Here is a 20,422-nt window from a genome sequence, read left to right on the forward strand (position 1 = left end):
TCCTGACCTCTGTTTTCTCAGACCCAGGCACATGCCCTGCCTAGACAGGAGCTTGATAACGACTGGCATCATCACCATCAATTGCATTTGTCCCATATTTCCACTTCCATGCACTGGGAGGCACCAGAGGCCAGCCAAGAAAAACACAGGCTATGGACACAGATAGGCATTTAGATTCTGCTCAGGCCTTACCTGCTGTGTGACCTTGGGCAAGTTACTTCACCTCTTTGAGCCTCGGTTATATTTTTTGTAGGATGGGTAACTTGATAGTACCTATCTCATAAGAAAGATAAACTATGATAATGACTAGCACATGGTTTGTACTCAGTTAATGTTAGCTATGTATTATACATAATCAGTAGTAGTAGTATTGTTGTAACTAATGTTAGCTATACATTATAATTAGTAGTAGTTAATTGTTGTTGTTGCTATTGATATCTCTTCAGTGTTTGCATGACTTCCAGCAGTAGGTGTAATCTTACAACTTCCTTGTACATTGAAAGTGTTGGAGTGCAGGTGAACAAGATATCACTACAGGGAAAATTGTGGAGACCCTTGTTGACAGCTGAGGAAGTGATAACATTATTGAGGAGAGGAAGGCAAGCTTGTCCTTTCTAAGTCAGGCAGGAAGTTGCAGGGATATGTGGTGAAACATGAAAGGAAAATGCATTTATGATTTACATTCTTATCCCTACTTAAGTGTGGTCCTGTCACCCTCACGGCTTTTCACAGTTCTGACATAAACTGCAACCCTGCATGCGCCAGCCCAGCAGTGAGGCCAGGCCTGCTTCCCTGACCACTTGCTCCAGCACCAGTGGCCCCGACTGTGCTGCTGAACATACTGCCTGCATTCCTACCCCAGGACCTTACACTTGCTGTTCCCTCTGTGTGTCACCTCTTCTTCTCATTCCTCAGGACTCAAATGTCACTCCACAGAGACTCCTTCCCTTCTACCTGATCCAAGTTAGGTCTCTGTTTATTTCCTTCACAGTACTTTATCCAAGTTATTTGGTAACTTATTTATTATCTCTTTTCTCCTGGCCACAGCAGGAGACTTTGTTGACTGACTAGAAGAACAAATCCCGACTCGCACTCCAATCGCATAGCAAAAGGGTATCCCAAGGAGAATTTTCTTAGGCTGAGAAGGGTGCATGGTGCATCAGAAGCGCTGAGACATCTGACAGCGCAATTGAGGACAGGGACAGAATGAGAAAGTTCATGAGGAAGTTAGCCCAAGTCTATGGCTGGAGAGATTTAGGAAGAGGCTCAGAGAGATGTCAGACAAGGAAACTGCATTGTTTTACTGCATGGTATAGGATGTAACTCCCTCCTTCAATCTCTACAAAACCTTCAGAAAATCTTTATTACATGTCAGTGTTTTTGGAGTTAGATTTTTTTTTTTTTTTTTCTAAATGTGACAACGCACTGAGCCAGCCCTCAAGTTGGGTATGGGGCAGAGAAACGTAGCTCCACAGGGAGGCCCAGCCTCAGTCAGGCCCGAAAGCACTGCCGTTCTGTTGGGTGACAGTAGTGTTTGTTTTGCCCACAGGCGTCAGACAGTGGCATCCCTCCCCTCTCGTCTTCGACGTCTGTCCGTGTCCATGTCACAGAGCAGAGCCACTACGCACCCTCTGCTCTCCCACTGGAGATCTTCATCACTGTCGGGGAGGAGGAGTTCCAGGGTGGCATGGTGGGTAAGATCCATGCCACAGACCGAGACCCCCAAGACATGCTGACCTATAGCCTGGCAGAAGAGGAGACCCTGGGCAGGCACTTCTCAGTGGGTGCGCCCGATGGCAAGATTATCGCCGCCCAGGGCCTGCCTCGTGGCCGCTACTCGTTCAATGTCACAGTCAGCGATGGGACCTTCACCACGACTGCTGGGGTCCACGTGTACGTGTGGCATGCGGGGCGGGAGGCTCTGCAGCAGGCCATGTGGATGGGCTTCTACCAGCTCACCCCCGAGGAGCTGGTGAGTGACCACTGGCGGAACCTGCAGAGGTTCCTCAGCCATAAGCTGGACATCAAACGGGCTAACATTCACTTGGCCAGCCTTCAGCCTGCAGAGGCCGTGGATGGGGTGGACGTGCTCCTGGTCTTTGAGGGGCATTCTGGAACCTTCTACGAGTTCCAGGAGCTGGCATCCATCATCACTCACTCAGCCAAGGAGATGGAGCATTCAGTGGGGGTTCAGATGCGGTCAGCTATGCCCGTGGTGCCCTGCCAGGGGCCAACCTGCCAGAGTCAAATCTGCCATAACACAGTGCATCTGGACCCCAAGGTTGGGCCAACATATAGCACCGCCAGGCTTAGCATCCTGACCCCACGGCACCACCTGCACAGGAGCTGCTCCTGCAATGGTAAGTACCGCGTCTTCCCTAGGGACAAGCAGCACTGCTGGGCTCAGCCCGCCTGACTCCAAGCATGGAGATTCCACTGAGGCTCTGTGGGAGAGTTTAGGGAAGTTTTAATAAGCCCAAAGGCCACTGATCACCATAAGACAGTTAGTGGCCTCACAAAATCTAGTTATGGAATAATACCCAATTCTCAGCTCCCTTTCAAGATTTAGAAAATAACAGTAAGACTACAATATGCAGTTTAACATCATGGCTAAGAGCATAGGCTGTGGCTTCAGTCCTCATGGGTTAAAATCCCAGCTCTACCACTTACTAACCAGGGGACTTTAGGAAAATTAACCTCTCTGTGACTTTGAGCTGGGCTGCTATAGGAATTATATCAGTTCTATGTATCAAGTGCTTACTTAGAACAGTGCCTGACATATAGAAAGTGCTCAATACATGTGAGTTACTAATACTACTACTATTATTACCATAGTCTGGTGGTTGTAAGCTCAAGGCAGCTCAGACAGCTCAGGTTCAAACCCTGGCTCCATCAGTCACTAGCTGTGTAACCTTGGGTGTGTTGTTAAAACCCTCTGAGCTTTTTAGTTTCCCATCTATAAAGTAGTGAAAATAAATACATCTGCCTCCTGGAGTTGGGTTGGGGTAGGGGGCTGAAGTTACCTAATAGTTATAAAAGCACTTAACCCGTGGCTGGCCCATAATAAGCCCCAGATCAATGGTGACTGTCATTCCCGTGGTAGCAGTTGTTGCTCTAAGGAGCCTGCTGTACGTCACGCTCTGTGTAGATGTCACCTAAACTAATTGGCACCACAGCCCTACCAGGCAGGGTCGTTAGCCCCATCTGCAGTTGAAACTGAGATATGAGATTTCGTTTGCCTGAAACTGTACAGCTTCCAGTGAAGGCCTGGTTATTCAAATATCTGTGTGTCCCACTCTAAAGCCTAAACTCTTCACTAAGCTCTTCAGGCACTCCAAGACTCACCCAGCACCCCTGGCATTAAGACCAAGGGAGCAGCTCAGGAGTCTTGGCTAAAGGAAAGTGACATGACTTTCAGCTCACCAGCGCTCCTGCCTGGCCTGGCCTGGCCTGGCCTGCCCCTTATGGGTCCAGCCGCCTGGCATTAGGGATATAATTTCTCAGAAGATTTGTGGACTTTGTCCAGGGACCACTCAATTTAGGCTGGGTTGGCTTCTCTCTGTCAGTGAAAGGATTTCCTTCTTCTTGTCCCAGGGCCTGCTGCAGGGAAAGCCAAGAAGGCTGAAGGGTCTGTCTCAGCCACCTGGCATCAGACAGCAGGGGTTCTAAAATTCAAGATTTTGCAAAGTCTTCTGGAGAGCGTGATTTTAAAGAGACATGCTCCTGGGTGTCACCTCCAGAAGTTTTTATTTAGAAGGTTCTGAGTGAGTCCTAGAATTGGCATTTAATTCTGAAGCAGCAGGTGCAAGGGCTTAAGTTGAAGAAATACTAGATAAACTCAAGGATCACCAGAATCAGTTGAAAAGAGGTTTTTTTTTTATTTTTTAACATTTTAGTGAAATACAAAACATACAGGAAACCAATTCATGTATCATAAGTACACACCTCAAATAATTTTTATAAAGCAAATATATCTGTGTAGCCAGCACCCAGATCAAGGAAAGAATATGACCACCATCTCAGAAGCCTCCCTTGGGCCCCCTTCCAGTTACACCCATGATGGTAAGATTTTTAAAATACATATTTCCACATGCCACCCAGAACTACTGAATCAGACTCTCTGAGAGGAGAACTTAGGATTCTGTGTCATAAAGATTCTCCAGCTGATCCTGATATCCAGCTAGGGGTGGGAATTTCTGATCTAGATCGTCTTCAATATCCCATCCAGTAAGTACCTACTACAATGGAATTGCAAGTGTCAGGGAATTTCGGACTTCTTTGGATTTTTGTTTTTGTTTTTGAGATGAAGTCTCGCTCTGTCATTCAGGCTGGAGTGCAGTGATGTGATCTCGGCTCACTGCAACTTCCGCCTCCTGGGTTCAAGCAAGTCTCCTGCCTCAGCCTCCTGAGTAGCTGGGATTACAGGCAAGTGCCACCATGCCTGGGTAATTTTTGTATTTTTAGTAGAGACGGGGTTTCACCATGTTGACCAGGCTGGTCTTGAACTCCTGACCTCAGGTGATCCCCCATCTTGGCCTTCCAAAGTTCTGGGATTACAGGTGTGAGCCACTGCGTCCAGCCGGAATCTGTGGATGTTATAATCCCTTGTGCCTCATCTTTTCTGGTTCTTCCTTCTCCTTTTTTTGGCTTTTGTTCTCTCTCTTCAACAATTCCTCTTTGCTAGGTATCTAGAGGCTGGACCGCTCATCCTCTCCCCTGACAACTGACAAGCTTATTTACACTGAGGTTTTGGGAATTTAATAGCTGGACTCACTTCTGGGGAAGGTGGATTTTTAAAAAATCTGAGGAAGGCAGTGCTTCCCAAAGGGAGTTCAACAGAATGCTATTCCCAAGAGTGGTCCACATAAGAGTGTCCCACAGTCAAAGAAGCTTAAGAAACTCAAGTTTACTCCATACTATGCAACTGTGTGTTAGCCATTGCTAAGGCAGGATGGAGGATGCCAGACTTTACAAAACTTTTGGCCATACAGTCTATCCCTGCCCCCCTCTCTTTATCAAAGAGTGGCTCTTGACCTCCTAAATGATTAACTCCTGCTGATACAAGGAAATATCCTTAGGCAAAAACCTTTGTGGGTCCAAAATCACACCCACATGCAAAATCTACATTCCCAATGTAGATTCCCAATGCCAGAAATAACATGGAAACTATGTAGAATAAAAATTTTGATTTTCACACACTTGATTCATTACATTTCTGGCCTGATTTTTACTTTCTTTTTAAAATTACTATTATTATTATTATTAGAGACACGGTCTCTCTCTGTCACCCAGGCTGGAATACAGGGGCAAGATCATGGCTCACTACAGCCTTGACTTCCTGGGCTCAAGTGATACTCCTGCCTCAGCTGAGAGGATGTAATTCCAAGTAATTGGAGTTACAGGCATGTGGCACCATGCCTGGCTATTTTTATTTTTATTTTATTTTTTAGAGATGAGGTCTTGCTCCGTTGCCCAGGCTGGTCTCGAACTTCTGGGTTCTGGTGATCCTTCCGCCGCAGCCTCCCAAAGTGCTGGGATTATAGGCATGAGCCACCACACCTGGATGACTTTTGCTTTCTCAATGGTTTAAGTTCATACTTCTTGACCCAGGCTAGGACCTAAGGCAGGGGTCCCTGCAGCCAACAAAAGGTAGGGTGAAGGCTCCTGTCTGGCTCTGTGTGTGAGACTGGAAAGGTACGGCACGCCCCACACCCAGCCTAGTTTCTTCGTATAAAATATGAGCAATGATTCTGTCTGCCACCCAACGATTAAATAAGACAAAGTCAGTCCAAGGGCACAGTGGGGACCACTTCAAGTAGAGGTGACAGCTTTGGTTGCTTTCTCAGGTACTGCTGCAAGGTTCAGTGGTCAGAGCTACGTGCGGTACAGGGCCCCAGCGGCTCGGAACTGGCACATCCGTTTCTATCTGAAAACACTCCAGCCACAGGCCATTCTCCTATTCACCAATGAAACAGCATCCATCTCCCTGAAGGTAAGGCACTGCCAGCCTGAGAGATTTCACGTGGGTGTGCCAGGCTGAGGAGGTGGAGGTGCAACATGAGGAATGTCAGGAAGCCCATTTCTGCCAAAGAAATCCCTGCACAGTTTTCAGGGATTCTGGGTGTGACTGTTGGGCCACATGACTGTCCTGTCCTGGATGGTCACAGCCACCCAACCGGGAGATATACGTCCAAGGACAACCACGATGGGGCTGCTTACTCTGGGAGGTAAGATAGAAATGGAGATGGACGAGGTCACCTAGCCCTGGTGACGTTACCATTTTTGCTAATAGGCCAGTGTTTCCCACGGAGGGGGGAATTGCCTACCACTGGGGGTGTTCAAGATGATAAACCCAGCATGAAGTCACATGGAATCACATGGAAGAAAAATAAATTTCCTTTGTAATAATCATTCAGTTATTTGGATTATGTCACGTAGAAGGTCACAGTCTGCCTGTCTGATTTTAACACCTCTATCACATGCGCCAATCTACCATTTTTTTTTTTTTTTTTTTTTTTTTGAGACAGAGTCTCTCTCTGTCGCCCAGACTGGAGTGCAGTGGTGTGATTTCGGATCACTGCAACTTCCACCTCCAAGGTTCAAGCGATTCTCCTGCCTCAGCTTCCCAAGTAGAGGATTACAGGCACATGCCACCATGCCTGGCTGTTTTTTGTATTTTTTTAGTAGAGATGGGGTTTTGCCATGTTGGCCAGGCTGATCTCGAACTCCTGACCTCAGGTAATCCGCCTCCTTGGCATCCCAAAGTGCTAGGATTACAGGCATGAACCAATGAACCACTGTGCTCGGCCCCAACCTACCATTTCAACAAAGAGAAAGCCAACTTTGGCCATTAGATTTTAATTCATTCAATACAGATTTATTGAGCGTCTACTATGTGACAGGAACTGTTCTAGGTGCTTGGGTCTCATCAGTGAAAAAGACAGAAATCCCTTTTAAAGCTTTCATTCTATGGGGGAGAGACTGACAATAAACATAAACATAATAATAGCTCAGAAAATTATAGAATTCATTCAAATTTGATAAGTATTATGAGCAAAAAGGAAAAACTGGAGGGGCATCAGGGGTGAGGAGAGTTGCAATTTTTATTTATTTATTTATTGAGACAGAGTTTCACGCTGTCGCCCAGGCTGGAGGGCAGTGGCATGATCTCGGCTCACTGCAACCTCTGCCTCCTGGGTTCAGGTGCTTCTGGTGTCTCAGTCTCCGGAGTAGCTGGGATTACTACTAGTAGGTGTGCGCAACCACGTTCACTAGTTCTTTTCTTTTGTATCTTTAGCAGAGACGAGGTTTCACTACATTGGCCAGGCTAGTCTCGAACTCCTGGCCTCAAGGGATCCACCCACCTTGGCCTCCCAAAGTGCTGGGATTACAGGAATGAAACACCACGCCCAGCCAGAGTTACAATTTTACAATTTTAAATAAGGTGGCCAGGGAAGCTTTCATTGAGATGATAATTGAGCAATAATTTGGAGAGGATGGGAAAGTTAGCTCTATGGACATCTGGAAGGAACAACATTCTAGGTAGAGGGAATAGCAATGCAAAAGCCTTTTGGCAAGAGAATGCTTAGCATGTTTAAGCAATGGCTTGGAGTTCTACCTGGCTCCAGTGAAGTGAGTAAAGGGAACAGTAGGAAGAGGAGTTGGTCAGAGACATAATGGGATGGGGCACATCTATAAAGGTCTTGTAGGACATTGTAAGTACTTTGGCTTTTATTCTGAGCACAATGGAGGCATTAGAAGGTTTTGAGTAGATAATTGCAATGATCTATTTTAAAAGCGTCATCAAGGCTTCTTTGTTGAGAATCAGGTTTAGAGAAACAAAGATAGGAGCAGAGAGACCCAGTTGGGAGGCCATTGAAATAATTTGGGTAAGACAGGATGGTGGTTTAGACCAGGGCGATGACAAAGGAACTAGAAAGAAGATAGATTCTGCAAAGATTTTGAAGGCAAAGTTAATAGGATTTCCCAGTGAATTGAATGAAGGGTGGGAGAGAAGGCAAGTGGTGAGATTTTGGCCTGGGCAACTGGAAGAATGGAGTTTGTGCCAGCAGGTCTGGCAAAGGGCATGGGTGGATACAAGGTTTCAGGAGGGGAGATCAGGGTGCAATTTTGGATGTGTAAGTTTCAGACGCCCATTAGACCTCCATGTGGATCTAGAAAGACAAGCCTGATGTTGTGAGTGGTCTATGCTGGAGAAGGAGATCTGGGAGTCTTCAGCACATACATGGTACTGAAAGCCATGAGATGGGAGGAGATCACCACGCAGTGTAGATTGAAGAGAGAGTAGGCCAAGGATTACTCCTTGAGACCCTCCAACATTAGCAGCTCTGGGGGAAGAGGAGATTCAACAAAGGAGACTGAACATGAGTAACTGGTGATGCTGGAGGAAAACCCAGGGAATATTGTACGCAGGATTCCAAGTGAAGAATATGTATCAAGAAGGAAGGAGTGATCTGCTGGGTGATCTGCTGCTGAGAGGCCAGTAAGATGGCAAGTGATTTGGCAACACAGAGATCATTGAATCCCCTGACACCAATGGTTTCCGTGTATGGTGGGTTGGGGTGAAATTTTGCTGAAAAGGGAGAGCAAAGAAGGAAAATATCTGGCTGGAAAACTGAGGTGAAGACAATCTTTTTTAAAAAAATAAAGATTATCATCTGTAAAGAAGGTGTATTTTTGACAGTAAAGATTACAGCAATAACAGCATGTTTGTATGCTGTGGAGTGATTCAGTGGTGAATGAATAAAGATGTAGGAAAAAGGAAGGAGAATCAGTAGAGCCTTGAGGAGGTGAGGAGGTGGAATCTAGTGCATAAATGGAGAGACTGGCTTTAGCTAAGGTGGATAGATGTGATGGTGAAAGTGTCTGCAGGTTCCGCCATCTGATGACTTCAGTAGGATGTGAGATGATCAGCTGAGAGTGGGGATGAGGAGAGAGGCATCAGGGATCTCAGGAGAGAGATGTAGTGAAAACCATCATCTGGAAGAATGAATGGACTCAGGAAGGGAGTGTGATTGCCGGGCATCATTTAAGGCTCATTTGAGAGCCATGGTCATGAAATTAAAGAGAGGCTGGTGAGCAAAGCTGCATGTTTTTCTCCAGCCATGTTCTGCTCCATGTCTGTATAGAGCAGGTGGAGAGTCAGCTTTTTCCACAGTTGTGGGTTTACCAAGTGAGTTCTATGAAGTAAGAAAGAGACAGGTCAAGAGTATATGAAGGGAGTAGTTAGGATGATTGACTATGGAACTTAAGCTGGATAAGGAGAGGAACGAAGACATTACAGAGGTGGGAGACAGTGAAAAGACAGTGGGATCAACAGATTTGTGGTCCCAGACAGATAAAAAGAAATGATTTCATTGCAATATTTTACTTGAGTTGCATTCATTTTTGTTATTCCCATTTCTTAATGGCAAGTGTGTTGGTTTTCTACTTACCCTAATAATAGTGTCTCCTTTTTAAGTAAATAAAGGTATAGGTAGTATTCAACCAGGGCAAAAATCTGAGAGGTGGTATACAGATGGCCAAGGTATAAGAAACACTGGGTCAGATCTTCAAATTTCAACAGAGAAAACTGTACCTAGCCCAAAGTGACCAGAAAAGTATTTGGCCACAGGCAGTCCTACCTCTTGGGAATGAAGTGAAAGAAAATGTTTTAACCCAGTGGTTCTCACATGTTTTGACTTCAGGACTTTTTACACTCTTAAAAATTATTGAGGATGCCAGGGAAGTTTTGTTTATGTGGGTTATAACTATCAACATTTTCAGTATTAGAAATTAAAACTGAGACATTTAAAAATGTGTATTAATTTATTTATAAATAATAAGAAACTCACATGTTAACATAAATACCATAATTAGTTAATTAATTAATTTTTTCTTCCAATTTTTGTTTAGGTTCAGGGGTACATATGCAGGTTTGTTATATGGGTAACTGATGTGTCATAGGGGATTGGTGTACATATTACTTCATCACCCAGGGAATAAGCAGAGTACCTGATAGGTAGTTCTTTGGTCCTTACCCTTCTCCCACCCTCTGTCCTCAAGTAGGCCCTGGTGTCTATTGTTCCCTTCTTTCTGTCCATGTGTACTCAGCGTTTAGCTCCCACTTATAAGAGAGAACATGTGGTATTTGATTTTCTGTTACTGTGTTAGTTTGCTTAGGATAATGGCCGTCAGCTCCATCCATGTTGCTGCAAAGGACATAATTTCATTCTTTTTATGGCTGTATAGTAGTCCATGGTGTATTTTATTTATCCAGCCCACTGTTGTTGAGCATCTAGGTTGATTCCATGTCTTTGCTATTGTGAAAAGTGCTGCAGTCAACATATGAGTGTATGTCTTTAATTATATACTTTTATGAAAAATAATTACTTTCCAAAAGAAAAAGGAAGAGTGGCATTGTTTTACATTTTTGCAAGTCTCTCTTTTGTCTGGCTTAATAGAAGATAGCTGGCTTCTCATATTTATTTCTGCATTCATCAGTTGTGACAACATGTGTCTGCAAAACTCTGTTGTATACTTGTGAGAAAACAAAAGCAAATCAACTCCTAGGATTACTATAAAAATACTTTACCCTTGTGGCTCCCCTGAAAAGGTCTTAGGGACCTACTTTGAGAACTGCTAAGCTATTGACTAAGGAAGTGGGAGTGGGAGAGAGGTTTTTCAAATCCCTGAAGGCCAGTATTCACAAGTGTGGAACTCTGGACAGGCCTGTGAAGAAGCATCCAAAATACAGGGTCTTGATAAGCAAAGCATCTCTGGGCTTCAGTTTCCTCATCTGTGAATGGAGATGTCACCCCCTACCCAGACCATCCTATGGGGTGTGGTGAGAGCAAAGGAGACCATCAACACAAAAACACTTTGAGGGCTTTTATGCTTTGCAAATGCCATGTCTAAACCAGCCTTGAAAATCACCAAACACCCCCCCAACCCATAAAAATACAAACAACATTCTTTGAACTGGCAGCCTGTTAGCAGGTTTACAAGGACTCCTTGGCTTTGCTGATGGCTGTTTGGGTTTCCTTTGCAGCTGGTCAGTGGAGTGCCCCAGCTGGAATATCACTGTCGGGGTGGTTTCTATGGAAACCTTTCCTCCCAGCGCCATGTCAATGACCATGAGTGGCATTCCATCCTGGTGGAGGAGATGGACGCTTCCATTCGCCTGATGATTGACAGCATGGGCAACACCTCCCTTGTGGTCCCAGAGAACTGCCGTGGTCTGAGGCCCGAAAGACACCTTTTGCTGGGCGGCCTCGTCTTGTCGCATTCTTCCTCGAATGTCTCCCAGGGCTTTGAAGGCTGCCTGGATGCTGTCATGGTCAATGAAGAGGCTCTAGATCTGCTAGTCCCTGGCAAGACGGTGGCAGGCTTGCTGGAGACACAAGCTCTCACCCAGTGCTGCCTCCACAGTGACTACTGCAGCCAGAATCCGTGCCTCAATGGTGGGAAGTGCTCATGGACCCATGGAGCAGGTGAGGGCTGGGGTGCCAGGCTGAACCCAGGGTTTATCCCAGAAGGCTCTTCAGGTGGGAAAGGCATGTCAGGGTGGAGATCTCAGTGTTTCCTGGTTCCAAATTTCTCTCTCTTCCCCTATCTTGTGAGTAACAGGTTGGAATCTGCAAAATCTAGACCAGGGGAAGTCAGGAGTCTTCCTTCCCCATCAACAAAAACTGTCTTTCTACTTTTGGGGAGACAAGGGAGGATATGAATGGGGACCTCAGGGACAGAGGGTTGAATTAATCACATACCTTAGTGTCATCATTGGTCTATGCACAGTCTCCTTCTCATTCCCCTTTAAATTATATTCCACTCCCTTCCCCTTCCCTAACACTGGAGGCAAACATTTTAAGTTTTTGAATGAGTTCTTGCAAAATACATGTTGTTTTTCATATGCTTAAATTTCCAATTTATATAAGTGGTATATGTTATTTACACTTTTGCTCAGCACCATATTTTTAAGATCCATCAATGCTGCCATGAGCAATTCTCATTAATTGCTTCTAACTGTGGCTCAGTACTCCATGATGTACACGCACTCACATTTTCCCTCTCCACCCTGTGGCTCAGTACTCCATGATGTACACACACTCACATTTTCCCTCTCCACCCTCGCACTCCAGACACCCATCTCCATCATCAATGCTGCAGTGAGCATTCTCCTATATGTCTCCTTGTGAACCTGTGTGAGAATTTCCTTCACACACACCCCCAACAGCCAGGGGTGGAAGTCTCATGCTCATAGCATGTAAGTAATTATTTTGACTAAATAGGGCTACAGTGCTCTCAGCATGGCTGCAGCCATCTATACATCACATGCAACGTGAGAGGTTCCTATGTACCCACATGCCTGTCAACACTTCGCATTACCTCATTTTCTGATTTTTGTCTAGTTAATCATGTCATTGCTACCTGTAAAATATCCAAGGAGTCCACCACTTCTCTCTCTCCCCACTGCCGTCCCTCTCACCCAAGCCCCCATCACCTCTCACCCTGGCACCAGCCTCCTCCCTGTTCTCCAGCTTTTCCCTCTGCCTCCCACCTTCCAGCAGGAGCCGGGGTGATCTTTACCCAGCGCAGACCTATGCATGGCACTCTCCTGCTGAGAACTGCTCAGTGGCCGCCGTGCTATTAGGATAGTGTCCAATCCCCGCATGTGGCTCCTGCACCTCCCAGGCCATAGTTCAAACTCTCCCTGTCCTTCACCCGGCGGGCCCACCCTGGTGTGGTTTGAGTTCCTTGACCACGCCACACCCTTCCCTAGCCTTTGCACACACTCTTCTCTTCCATCTGAAACACCTTTCTCTTTGCCCTCTAAATTCTTGCTAGCTAATTTCCACTCATCCTTCGGATCTCAAATGAAATAGCTTCCAGGTCCCTAGAGTAAGCTAGCCTCATCCCCCACCCCTCCCAGCATTTCCCTTTAATAAAACTAATTTTATTATAATTAGTGAGATACTGATATTGTAGCTAGCTGTCTAGGTTTGAACCCTAGCTTTACCGTTTACTGGCTATGTGACCTCGAGCAAATTCTGTCCATTCTCTGTGCCTCCTTTCCTCTTCTGCCATCCCTTTGTACATGTCCCCTGATGAAGATGGTGACAGTCACCAATTTCAGGGTCATCGTGAGGATCAAATGAGCCAACACAGGAAGATCCTTGGAATAGTGACTAAGTTAGTGTCTATGATTATTATCCTGTTTATTACTGTTTTTTAGATGACTGTTTTCTCTGGTGGGCTGTCAGTTGTCTGAGGGCAGGGACCAAAGTGCTCTTGCTCAGCAGGGCACCAACGCCCAGCACAGTGCTGCGCACTGAGAGGAAAAACCAAATAAATAAATGGTAACTGAATGGCTGCACGAACATATGAGTCTGCCAATGCCAGGTCTCCCTTAACTGCTAGGCCAGAGTGCTGTCTCACCTCCCTTCTTTTTCTCCCAGGTTATGTCTGCAAATGTCCCCCACAGTTCTCTGGGAAGCACTGTGAACAAGGAAGGGAGAACTGTACTTTTGCACCCTGCCTGGAAGGTGAAACTTGCATCCTCTCCCCCAAAGGAGCTTCCTGTAACTGCCCTCATCCTTTCACAGGAGACAGGTAATCCCAAGAGAGGCCACCTGCCATGGGCTCCTCACCTTGGATTTGGCTCCATTAGGGAATGCGCTCTGCACTCTGACCCCTAGAAAGTCCAATGGGAGGCCAGGGGAGAGTGCTGCAGGGACCTGGCTTCTAGGCCTTTCCCATGTGTTAGGGCAGTGGTCCCCAACCTTTTTGGCACCAGGTTTCATGGAAGACACTTTTTCCACAGACGAGGCAGGAGAAAGGGGGGATGGTTTCAGGATGATTCAAGCACATGAAATTTATTGTACACTTTATTTCTATTATTATTACATTGTAATATATAATGAGGTAATTATACAACTCACCATAATGTAGAATCAGTGGAAGCCTGAACTTGTTTTCCTGCAACTAGACGGTCCCATCTGGAGATGATGGGAGACAGCGACAGATCATCAGGCATTAGATTCTCATAAGGAACACGCAAACTCGATCCCTCACATGCACAGTTCACAACAGGGTTCGTGCTCCAGTGGGAATCTAATGCCCCCACTGATCTGACAGAAGGCAGAGCTCAGGTGGTAATGCTTGCTCACCCATTGCTCATTTCCTGCTGTGCAGCTCAGTTCCTAACAAGCCACGGACCAGTATGGGTCCATGACCTAGGGGTTGAGGACCCTTGTGTTAGGGCATGTCTCTCCAACCCCTGCATTACAACACTTCTGGAGGAGGAAGCTGCTTGTTAGAGATTCCCCCAGCCCCATTCTGAATGTGCTGCCTCAGATTCACAAGCTGGGGCTTAGGAATCTATACATTTAACCAGCTCCTCAGGTAGTTCTGGTCCTTGCAGTCTGAAAATGGCTGAAGTGCTTATTCTCTCACTCTGGACCCGAACTCCCCAGTGGCCTGGGGAAAATGGTTCCACTTGGGCTGGTGCTGCTGTGCCTGGAACCCCACTGCCAGCTGTCTGTGCCTCACACTGTGTGGGGCTGCGGCAGTTGCAAGGGACACTGTCATTCCTAGACTCCTAGAGGGAAAGAGACTTTGACAATTATCTGGTTTTATGGCTCCCAGACTTAGGAGACTTTAAAGAATCACGAAAGAGACATGAAAAATATAGATTCCCAGACCCAGCCTAGACAAACTGAATCAGAATCTCCAAGAATGGGCCTAGCTTCTATTTTTAACAAGCTCCCAATGGATCCCTTTGCTATTAGCCTGTGTATAACAGCCAGTGATGTAGTTCACCCAATCATTTTACAGCTGGAGAAACTGAGGCCTAGGCAGGGAAAGGGCTTTCCCATGATTACTCTGGGTATGTTGATGACCCCACTCCTCTTTTTTTTTTTTTTTTTTTGAGAAGGAGTTTCACTCTGTCGCCCAGGCTGGAGTGCAATGGCGTGATCTCAGTTCACTGCAACCTCTGCCTCCCAGGTTCAAGCCATTCCCCTGCCTCAGCCTGCCAAGTAGCTGAGATTACAGGCATGCGCCACCACACCTGGCTAATTTTTGTATTTTTAGTAGATACAGGGTTTCACCATACTGGTCAGGCTGGTCTTGAATTCCTGACCTCAAGCGATCCAGCTGACTCAGCCTCCCAAAGTGTTGGGATCACAGGTGTGAGCCACTGCGCCTGGTCAACCTCAGTCCTTTTTCTCAGCAACTGGTGTGTCCTGCTCTGCTTCCTGTCCTGTTTTGCAGTAGGGAATGCTATTCATTCACGAGATGTGTTGGGAGGGCATTTCACAGCTGAAAGTGGTGTCTGCATTTTAAAAGAGGACCTTGGGGAAGACAACATGTAACCCAAAATAACAAACAACTGGTAGTGAAATTTCAGGCACTGAGAAATGTTTTGGACTTAAATGGGATGGGGCAAACTTTCCCAATATCCCTCAAAAGTGGATAAAGCTGGCCACAGAAGTTTCCCTGGAGCTTCACACCATGGAATGCCAAGCAAGAGGTACCCTGAGAGGTCACATGCTTTCTCTGAGCAAGTTGCCCATTGTAAGGTGGCTGATCTGTGCAGGACCACGTTGGCTCCTGTGACCTCCTGGTGAAGCATAGCAGGGAACACGGGTGCCTGGCTGCTATTACTGGGCAATGCTGACTTGTATCTGGAACCCTGACATCATTGCTAGAGGGCAGCTGGTATGTCAATGTCTCTACTGCAGTGACATGGGAGGAAATCTGACTTCATGATAGAGAGTGTATCAAGTGCCTAGATCTCATTGCTGGAAAAATAATATACATTCCCAGATCCTAATGGTCACAAGTGAGGATGTAGCTGAGACCCGTACTTTACTGGTGGAAGGTGGAAAGTTCTGATGTTGATATGCTTGATAATTGCTTTTTTGGGGGGTGAAAAATGGGAGACGGTAGGTTTTTGGGGGAGTGGTCTCTATCCCATAGATCTCTGTAAGACAGGACATGAAAAGGGCAATTTCATGACTCGGCCCCCTGACTACTTCTCTGTCTCTGCAGGTGTGAAATGGAGGCGAGGGGTTGCTCAGAAGGACACTGCCTAGTTACTCCTGAGATCACAAGAGGGGACTGGGGGCAGCAGGAGTTACTGATCATCATAGTGGCCGTAGTGTTAATTATCATAAGCACTGTCGGGCTTCTCCTCTACTGCCGCCGTTGCAAGTCTCACAAGCCTGTGGCCATGGAGGACCCAGACCTCCTGGCCCGGAGTGTTGGTGTTGACACCCAAGCCATACCTGCCATCGAGCTCAACCCATTGACTGCCAGCTCCTGCAACAACCTGAACCAACCGGAACCCAGCAAGACCTCACTTCCAAATGAACTCGTCACATTTGGACCCAATTCTAAGCAACGGCCAGTGGTCTGCAGTGTGCCCCCCAGGCTCCCGCCAGCTGCGGTCCCTTCCCACTCTGACAATGAGCCTGTCATTAAGAGAACCTGGTCCGGCGAGGAGATGGGTCAGTATAGCCAGAGACACTTAGCCTCTGGGATTGATGGCAGTGGGTGGTGGTCCGTTATCTGAGGCACAGGCATTTTTAGCCACCACGCATCCAACCCTTTGGGATGGGACATGATGACATGTGTTCAAGGTTACAGGGCACTGATGCTGGAGCAGATGTCAGGTTTCTGGGTCTCATTCTATTGCACTCCCCTAAATTCCAAGTCACTCCATGGGATTGATGTTCATGACAGAAATTTGTAGACCCTGGATAGAAGGGGGCTTCTGCACATTTGTGCTTTTCTGGGAAGGGAAAGGAGAAGCAGTGGTCTAAGCTTCTGGTTGCCCATTCTGGAAGTGCAGCAGCCTTGGGCCAGACCTGGCTCATCTAGAGGGGGATATCACCTTCCTCTCATCTTTGGTTCAAAAGGAGATACATTAGTAAAGCACTTCATGTTTTGGCATAATCATCAGCAGTTATGACAGGTATTTTCACTGTGTCAAATAGGGAAACTGAGGCCCGTCAAGATGTAGTGACTTGTTCTAACTCACCCAACTATTCAGTAGCAGAGGCAGGGCTAGGACCAAGGGCTCCTGGTTTCCTGATTTCTGAGCCACATCTCATTTCATCACTCTCCATGATAGACTCCATCACACCTGTGAGACCAAACTGTGTGTGTTTCCTTCGGTTAAGGGGATGAAACTCACCAGTAGGACTTGGGATGGAGTTACTGTACCCAGCTGTGGGGGTGGGGTGCATGGAGCCATCCAGATCCTTCCCTTGTTCACTGACCCTCAGATTAGTGGCAGAGATTTGCAAGACCGGCTGGCCTTGGGTGAAACCCCTAGCCTTGAGCTTGCCCCACTGGATTCTATATATCAACTTGAGCCACCAGAGACAACCTGCAGAGATGGGCCCAAATGCACCCACTCCTGTCTCCACAACACGCTAGGTTATATATAGTTGCTATAGAGCCAGCTGAAACCTTCCCCGGGGAAAATGAGCTCACCCTATCTTGCTTTTCCCTTTCAGTGTACCCTGGCGGAGCTATGATCTGGCCACCTACTTACTCCAGGAATGAACGCTGGGAATACCCCCACTCCGAAGTGACTCAGGGCCCTCTGCCGCCCTCGGCTCACCGCCATTCAACCCCCGTCGTGATGCCGGAGCCCACTGGCCTCTATGGGGGCTTCCCCTTCCCCCTGGAGATGGAAAATAAGCGGGCACCTCTCCCACCCCGTTACAGCAACCAGAACCTGGAAGATCTGATGCCCTCTCGGCCCCCTAGTCCCCGGGAGCGCCTGGTTGCCCCCTGTCTCAATGAGTACACGGCCATCAGCTACTACCACTCACAGTTCCGGCAGGGAGGGGGAGGGCCCTGCCTGGCAGAGGGGGGCTACAAGGGGATGAGTATGCGCCTCAGCCGAGCTGGGCCCTCTTATGCTGTCTGTGAGGCAGAGGGGGCACCTCTTGCAGGCCAGGGCCAGCACCGGGCGCCCCCCAACTATGAGGGCTCTGACATGGTGGAGAGTGATTACGGCAGCTGTGAGGAGGTCATGTTCTAGCTTCCCATTCCCAGAGCAAGGCAGGTGGGAGGCCAAGGACTGGACTTGGCTTATTTCTTCCTGTCTCAGCAGGTGAGTTGAGTGTGGCTGGGAGAGTGGGAGGGAAGCCCCACCCCCAGCCCAGGCTGCTGTCCCTTGAAATGTGGTCTTCCAATCCCCCAGCTAGTCCCTGAGGGTGGAGGGAAGCTGAGGATAGAGCTCCAGAAACAGCACTAGGGTCCCAGGAGAGGGACATGCCTAGAGCAGTGACCCTGGAAGACCAGGAACAATTGACTCCCGGGGTGGGCAAGAGACAGGCGGTCTCCCCGATCTGCCATCTCTCAGTCCCCGGGGCAGAGCCTGATTGACTATGCTGGCTCAGCTTCGCCAAGATGCATTCTCATACCTGCCCACAGCTCCATTTTGGAGGCAGGCAGGTTGGTGCCTGACAGGCACCCACTACGCGGGCCATACCGAGGAGTTCTAGAGGGCTGTGTGGCATCCTCCTAGGGACTGAGAGGTAAGCAGCAGGGGACCAGGCATAGTCCCCTGTGCCCCTGCCTCAGTCGAGCACTCACTGTGTCTTTGTCAAGTGTCTGCTCCGTATCAGGCACTGTGCTTTGCACCGGAGAGAAAACAGTGATGGAGGGCAACAAGGACTCCAAGGAGCATCACTGGGCCTCGGGCTCCAGCGGTCCCGCTCCTCAGCCTACACGCAGAGGAATGGCCTGCCTCAGAGTCACACCACTGTCTGCCAGTCAGGGCCTGCCAGGAGTCTACGCAGCTCTGAACCTTCTTTGTTAAAGAATTCAGACCTCATGGAACTCTGGGTTCTTCATCCCAAGTTTCCCAGGCACTTTTGGCCAAAGGAAAGAAGGAACTAATTCTTCATTTTAAAAATTCTTAGGCACTTTTTGACCTTGCTGTCTGGATGAGTTTCCTCAATGGGATTTTTCTTCCCTAGACACAAGGAACTCTGAACTCCTATTTAGGGCAGGTTGGAAGCAGGGAGCTGGACCGCAGTGTCCAGGCTGGACACCTGCCGTTGCCTCCTCTCCATTGCAAACGCCTGCCCATCAAGTGTTACCTGCAGCGACTCAACCCTATGCATGGAGGGTCAATGTGGGCACATGTCTACACATGTGGGTGCCCATGGATAATATGTGTGTACACATGCGTAGAATGTATGTAGCCAGGAGTGGTGGGGACCAGAAGCCTCTGTGGCCTTTGGTGACCTCACCACTCCTTCCCATCCAGTCCCTCCCTCTGGTCCACTCCTTTTCATGTGTATTGTTTCTGGAGACAGAAGTCAAAAGGAAGAGCAATGGAGACTTGCCCATAGGGCTGCTGCTTCACGCGAGAGGGAGCTGTGTGGGCGAGAGCCAATTTGTGTGAGTGGTTTGTGGCTGCGTGTGTGACTGTGAGTGTGAGTGACAGATACATGGTTTCATTGGTCATTTTTTTTTTAACAATAAAGTATCTTTTTTACTGTTATTTTCTGTGTCATTTAGCCTGTTTGGGGTCCGGGGAATGATGCAACGGTCCACAGGCCCTTCCAAGATTCATGGATTTTGGGAGTTGGAAGGGATCCTAGAGATTGTCAAGCACAGAGATTCCCGACGTGGCAACATTACCTACTCCAGACACAAAACCAGAACCTCTGGGGGTGGGGTCCAGGAAGCTATTTGGAAAAAACCCTCTGCCTCTGGTACAACTGTCTGCAGCGGTTCAAACCCCTGCATTTAGATGGGGCTCTGAAGCTCTGAGTGATGAGTCCACTAACCAGCAGGCTAGCTAAAGCCCAGGACAAGACCTGGGGCTTCCTGCCCTTGCCAGCACCCTTTGCACCGCATGGCATTAGTTACGGAGAAGGGACTTAACTATCACAAGTCTTGGGAAGCCCGTCCTCCTGGGACCCAGGGTCAGGCTGTGGCTGCTACTCCACAGCACATCCTTAGTCACCAGCTAAATGTGACTTCACCAGGCAACCATGACGACACCGAGACAGGAAAGCCTAGTCCCTGCCTTCAAGTTCCCAATCCAGCTGGGCAAAGAAGGCACACCCGTGGGAGATACCACACAGGCGGTGGCTCTGAGGTTGGACAGGCTTGATTCCAAGCCCAGCTCTGTCACACACTAATTATGTGGACTTGAGCAGATATGACTTGGCCTCTCATTTTTCTTTTTTTCTTTTTTCTTTTTTTGAGATGGAGTCTCGCCCTGTCACCCAGGCTGGAGTGCAGTGACATGGTCTCAGCTCACTGTAGCCTCCACCTCCTGGGTTCAAGCGATTCTTTTGCCTCAGCCTCCCGAGTAGCCGGAACCACAGGCGCCTGCCACCACGCCCGGCTAATTTTTGTAGTTTTTAGTAGAGACGGGGTTTCA

The 20,422-nt window shown here is 47.8% G+C and overlaps 2 protein-coding genes across 7 annotated transcripts in view; one reads left to right on the top strand and one right to left on the bottom strand.

The window, feature by feature from the left end:
- Positions 1-19,531, top strand: part of LOC105466846 (FAT atypical cadherin 2) — an 87,807-nt gene extending 68,276 nt beyond the window's left edge. For both annotated transcript variants that reach the window (XM_071098190.1, XM_071098191.1), the window contains exons 19-24: positions 1,550-2,360; positions 5,847-5,992; positions 11,051-11,492; positions 13,458-13,611; positions 16,054-16,511; positions 17,526-19,531. In XM_071098190.1, coding sequence (XP_070954291.1) covers positions 1,550-2,360; positions 5,847-5,992; positions 11,051-11,492; positions 13,458-13,611; positions 16,054-16,511; positions 17,526-18,058 — 2,544 coding nt within the window. In that variant the 3' untranslated portion in view covers positions 18,059-19,531. The remainder of the gene's footprint in view (positions 1-1,549; positions 2,361-5,846; positions 5,993-11,050; positions 11,493-13,457; positions 13,612-16,053; positions 16,512-17,525) is intronic.
- LOC105466844 (solute carrier family 36 member 1) overlaps positions 1-20,422 on the bottom strand; it is a 233,569-nt gene that overhangs the window by 143,457 nt on the left and 69,690 nt on the right. The window contains exon 11 of one of the 5 annotated variants that reach the window (XM_071098195.1): positions 9,923-11,645. The exons of 1 other annotated variant lie outside the window; for it this stretch is intronic. In XM_071098195.1, the coding sequence (XP_070954296.1) occupies positions 11,611-11,645 (35 nt within the window). In that variant the 3' untranslated portion in view covers positions 9,923-11,610. Of the gene's footprint in view, positions 1-9,922; positions 11,646-16,510; positions 16,796-16,818; positions 17,163-20,422 lie in introns of those variants that run through there. 3 more of the 5 variants (XM_071098197.1, XM_071098192.1, XM_071098194.1) reach the window with 3 other exon arrangements.

Source organism: Macaca nemestrina, chromosome 6, assembly GCF_043159975.1.
Source record: "Macaca nemestrina isolate mMacNem1 chromosome 6, mMacNem.hap1, whole genome shotgun sequence".
Taxonomy (NCBI): domain Eukaryota; kingdom Metazoa; phylum Chordata; class Mammalia; order Primates; family Cercopithecidae; genus Macaca; species Macaca nemestrina.